Source organism: Alexandromys fortis, unplaced genomic scaffold (assembly GCF_014885135.2).
Source record: "Alexandromys fortis isolate MF-2015 unplaced genomic scaffold, M_Fortis_MF-2015_v1.1 scaffold_31, whole genome shotgun sequence".
In the NCBI taxonomy this organism is placed as follows: Eukaryota; Metazoa; Chordata; class Mammalia; order Rodentia; family Cricetidae; genus Alexandromys; species Alexandromys fortis.
In genome coordinates, this window is record NW_026067974.1 from 6,643,923 (window position 1) to 6,648,791 (window position 4,869).

A 4,869-nucleotide genomic window follows, 5' to 3' on the forward strand; every position below is an offset into this window, starting at 1 on the left:
TCTCCACAGCTTTTTGGTTCCTGTCCTGGAACTAGCTCTGTAGACCAGGCTGGCCTCGAACTCAGAGATCCGCCTGCCTCTGCCTCCTGAGTGCTGGGATTAAAGGCTTTTGTCACCACCGCCCGGTGATAGCTTGCAGTTTATGTGTGAGTGTTTTGCCTGTGTGATGTATGTGCACCATGCTGTGCGCCTGGTACCCACAGAGGTCAGAAAAAGACATCGGATCCCCTGGAACTGGAGTTACAGATGGTTGTGAGCCACTGCATGAGGGAAAGAAATTGAATTGAGGTCCTCTGCAAGAGCAGTCAGTGCTGTTTACCTCTGAGTCACCTCTCCAGCCCCATTAGTACACATTTTAGATAATGTTCTTTTAGAAGTGTTTTTGTTCTTTGAGAATTTTATTCATATATATATATATAATGTATTTTGACCATATCTACCCCTTCCAACTCCTCCCACATCATTTGCCTTTTAAAATAAACGTCATTAGGCACGTGGGGATAAGGGGAGAGGTCGGATTAGTGCTGAGCTAGGTTGAACATGTGACCTTTCTGAAATGCCCCACCTCCTGTCAGAGGCACCCTGGCAGGCTGCTGTCCTGGTGTACAGTTGAGAAGTGGTCAGTGGGTGAGTGGCTAGCTAAGAAAGTGGTCAGTGGCGCTGAAGCAAAAGCCCCTTTGCCTGCCCCGTGATCTGGCCCTTCCCTAGGGCATGAGACTGAATTTTGTTTTGTTTTGTTTTTCTAAGACAGGGATTCTCTATGAAACAGTCCTGGATGTCCTGGAACTAACCCCCTCTGTAGACCAGGCTGGCCTCGAACTCACAGAGATCCACCTACCTCTGCCTCCCAAGTGCTGGGATTAAAGTCATGTGCCGCTGCCACCCAGCTGAGATTGAATTTTGAAGCAGGCGGCTCTCTGGTGTCCACTTCTTTTTCTGTGTCCAACAGCACACGATGTTTATTTCTTTCTCCATTTATGCTCATTGCCTGCCCTTCCACACACACACACACACACACACACACACACACACACACCACACCACACCACACCACACCACACCACACCACACCACACCACACCACACCACACCACACCACACCACACCACACTTACCTATCTATTCCAGGCATGAATTGCTCCCTGCCCTGCATTCTCTGAGCATCATACACTGACCTTAGCATTCCTGTTCCCGTCGCACATCTTTCAACTCTCAGCTTAGCACATGATCCACAGAGGCAAAGAAAGCGCATCCTGTTTGGAGCCCCTCAGCAGTGTTTCTGTTTGCTCTGAATTTACAGCCCTTTTCAGCCCCAAGACAGCTGCAGCTCTTGCAGTCAGATATGCGTCCAAGAAGACAGGTGGCAGCTCCAAGAACTTGGGCGGGAAATCGCGAGGCAAACACTATGGCATCAAGAAAATAGAAGGTGAGGGTGTGCCTTTGTTTCTGTTTTCCAGCTGCATCCCATGGATGCTGCCCTGCGCTTTCTTAGAAGAGCGGAACTGCCGTGCGGTGCCTCGCGTGTACCCTCACAGTTCACAGTTGCATGGGCTCCCCATTGAAGGGGTAGATGAGATCTAGGGAGGGGTTCGGGCCCCACAGAGTTCTGGTTTCCTAGCCATGCAACCAAAAAGAGACTGCTGGGTAGCGTGTGCATGCATGCGTGTGTGCGTGTGTGTGTCTTGCTATTTATGTAGGCCCATCTTGGAGGTGTTTTCAAGGAGCAGGCTTGGTGGGGTTAGTGACAGCCCTTGCAGTGTCATGATTTCTCAGCATTTTGCTGTGCTTCTGGGATCACTGGTGCTGAGTCAGCTCCTCTGTGGACTTTTCTTTTAGGTCACTATGTTCATGCTGGGAACATCCTTGGCACTCAGCGGCAGTTTCGATGGCACCCAGGCGCCCATGTGAGTTGCTCTCACTCTTCCCCCTTTTCTTTCCCAGGGCAGCCTTTCCTGCTCATCTGTCCTTGGCCTATCCTGATGAGGTGGATGTCATCTCTAGATTATGGTTGAAATGCCAGAGGCTCAGAGAGTGGTGGAACCCTATTTAAGCTGAGATTTGCCTAACATTAGAACATAGCATTGGATCTGGGCCTCATTTTTCTTTTCCATAGAAAATGGAAGTGGGTTATATAATATAATATATGGGGCATTTGCAGCTGCCTGAGGACCCAGAAACAATAGGCTTAAAATACAGTTATCTTTTGAAACTGACAGACTTCTTACTGATGCGTGTGCTTTTCAGTGTTCTTATAAATTTATAATTTTAAAACATTCCCCCTCTCATGACTCAAAAGGAAGAAATATTTTTATTCTACTAGAATTAGATTCAATAAATACTTTCCTTAAGTTAAAAACAGCATCAGAGGGGCTGGGAGATGGCTCAGCTTTAAGAGCGCCCGGGTTCAATTCCCAGCACCCACATGGTGGGTCTCAAACATCTGTTAACTCCAGTTCTAAGGGATCTGACACCCTCTCTGTCCTCGGTGGTAGCAGGCATGCAAGTGGTACACAAATATACATGTAAGCAAAACACTCACATACATAAAATAAAGATTTTAAACATCAAGTCCAGCATGTTGGTGTATGCCTTCAACCCAGGACTCAAGTCAAAAGCAGGCAGCTCTTTGAGTTCGAGGCCAGCCAGAACTGCGGAGTGAGACCCTATCAGCAACCTGTACTCTCAACACCCCCCCCCAAAGAAAGGTATTGGATGTGAATAATAACAGTAGAAGTGGATGTGTTTGAGCTAAGTATGCTCCAAGTTTTTCATGGTCCTTTCATTCCATCCTTAAGATGACCTTATGAACATAGTAGGGAGTTTTTTGTTTTTTTGTTTTTTTTTTTTTTGGTTTTTCGAGACAGGGTTTCTCTGTGGTTTTGGAGCCTGTCCTGGCACTAGCTCTTGTAGACCAGGCTGGTCTCGAACTCACAGAGATCCGCCTGCCTCTGCCTCCCAAGTGCTGGGATTAAAGGCGTGCGCCACCACCGCCCGGCTCATAGTAGGGAGTTTATCCACAGTTTGCAGACACAGGAAAGTAACTTGCCAAAGATCACGTGGTATTTAGCAGAGCGAGGATTTGAACCATATTGTTGTTGTTGTTTGGTTAGAGAGGGTTTCATTATATTGTCATTCTCCTGCCACAGCCACCTGAGTACTGGGGTCACAGCTGTGTGCCACCTCTCGTGGCTTGTGGACTCATGTTCTCAGTCAGAGAGAGATGCCAAATAGTACTAGGCTGGTGCGCAAGACTTGCCGCACATCTGTGTTGTTGTTTGTTTCTGAGACAAGGTCTCCTTGCTATGTACCTGTAGGCCTGGAACTTTCCATGGATCCCCAGCTGGTCTTAAGATTGCAGTGATCGCCTCCTAAGTCCTGGCAAACATTGCAGGCATGCACCACCCATGCCTTTCTCTCTCTTTTCTTTAAAAATATGTCTGTCTGTCTGTCTGTCTGTCTGTCTGTCTGTCTAGCCAGCTAACTAGCTAGATATATGTGTCTGTATGTGTGGATGTCCTAGGAGGCCAGAAAAGAGTGTTGGATCCCCTGGGAAGTCAACTCAGGTTCTCTGGAAGAACAGCAAGTGCTTCTAGCCGTTGAGTCATCTCTCCAGCCCCTCAGGTTTTACTATGCATCTAATTTCAAGTTGTAAAGGAAAAAAGTATAGGCAGTTTTTAAAAATCTATATTAAGGGGCCGGTAAGATGGCTTAGAGGTTAAGAGCACTGACTGCCCTTCCAGAGGTTTTGAGTTCAATTCCCAGCAAGCACATGTTGGCTCACAACCATCGATAATGAGCTCTGGTGCCCTCTTCTGGCCTGCAGGCAAACGTGCAGGAGGAATACTATAAACATTATAAATAAATAAATCTTTAAAAAATGCAAAAATAATCTATATTAAATATGCTATTTATGAAAACACTTAACTTTGTAGTATCTGGAAAAGGGGTTGGAAATATCTAATGCACTGGGTAAGAAATGAGGTCTGCTGTAATGGTGTGAAAGTTTTTAACCTCGGGACTTAACTGTAAGGACTTACTGTGGAAGCTCGGTGTGTATTAGCTGATGTCATTATCGTATTAGCAGATCTAGTACCCATGCAGTCTTGATATCTATTCTCCATAGAATCTAAACTTTCTAAGTGTAAACAAAGCATGCTGTCAGGTCCAGTGATTAGTGGCGCCTTTGTGGGCCTGGCTTGGGATCTTCCCGCTGTGGCTTCTGACAAGCGGTGTGGACATTACTGCTGTTACCAGTGTCGGGGCTGTTTTCTGCTCCCTCCTTTCTTACGGAGTTGGTGAAGGAGCAGAGGCAAAGAAGTGCCAAACAGTGGGAAAGAGAAGCCTGAGAGGGACCTCTCAGAGCCTGCCCTTCTGCTCCAGACTTCACTCTGAAGGGGAAGTCTGGCCTGAGCCTCGGGGTGACCTCCTGTCTTCCTCCAGCTGACCAGGTCTGTGTGTTGCAGGTGGGACTCGGAAGGAACAAGTGCCTCTATGCCCTGGAGGAGGGGATAGTCCGCTACACCAAAGACGTCTACGTGCCCAATCCCAACAACTCGGAAGCTGTGGATCTGGTCACCAGTCTGCCCAAGGGGGCTGTGCTCTACAAGACTTTTATCCACGTGGTTCCTGCCAAACCTGAGGGGACCTTCAAACTGGTAGCCATGCTTTGAAGTCCCTTTGAGACCACTGGATGGGGACTAGAGCCAGGTCACAGGGCCAGATTGAGGACATGGTCCCCAGAGAAGAAGCCGTGGATGGTGACTGCTGGAGACCCTTTGGTAGCGCTGACGTGAGCATCAATAAAGCTCGCTGGAGCCCTGCATCTGTGCCATCTGGGGACAAGTCAGGATGGGGCTGCTTACTATTCTA

At 47.8% G+C, this 4,869-nt stretch overlaps 1 protein-coding gene across 1 annotated transcript in view; it reads left to right on the forward strand.

Annotated features, from left to right (window-relative positions):
• Positions 1 to 4,869, forward strand: part of Mrpl27 (mitochondrial ribosomal protein L27) — a 6,827-nt gene extending 1,958 nt beyond the window's left edge. Inside the window, exons 2-4 of the mRNA XM_050157079.1 lie at positions 1,301 to 1,426; positions 1,837 to 1,904; positions 4,464 to 4,869. Coding sequence (XP_050013036.1) covers positions 1,301 to 1,426; positions 1,837 to 1,904; positions 4,464 to 4,670 — 401 coding nt within the window. The 3' untranslated portion in view covers positions 4,671 to 4,869. The remainder of the gene's footprint in view (positions 1 to 1,300; positions 1,427 to 1,836; positions 1,905 to 4,463) is intronic.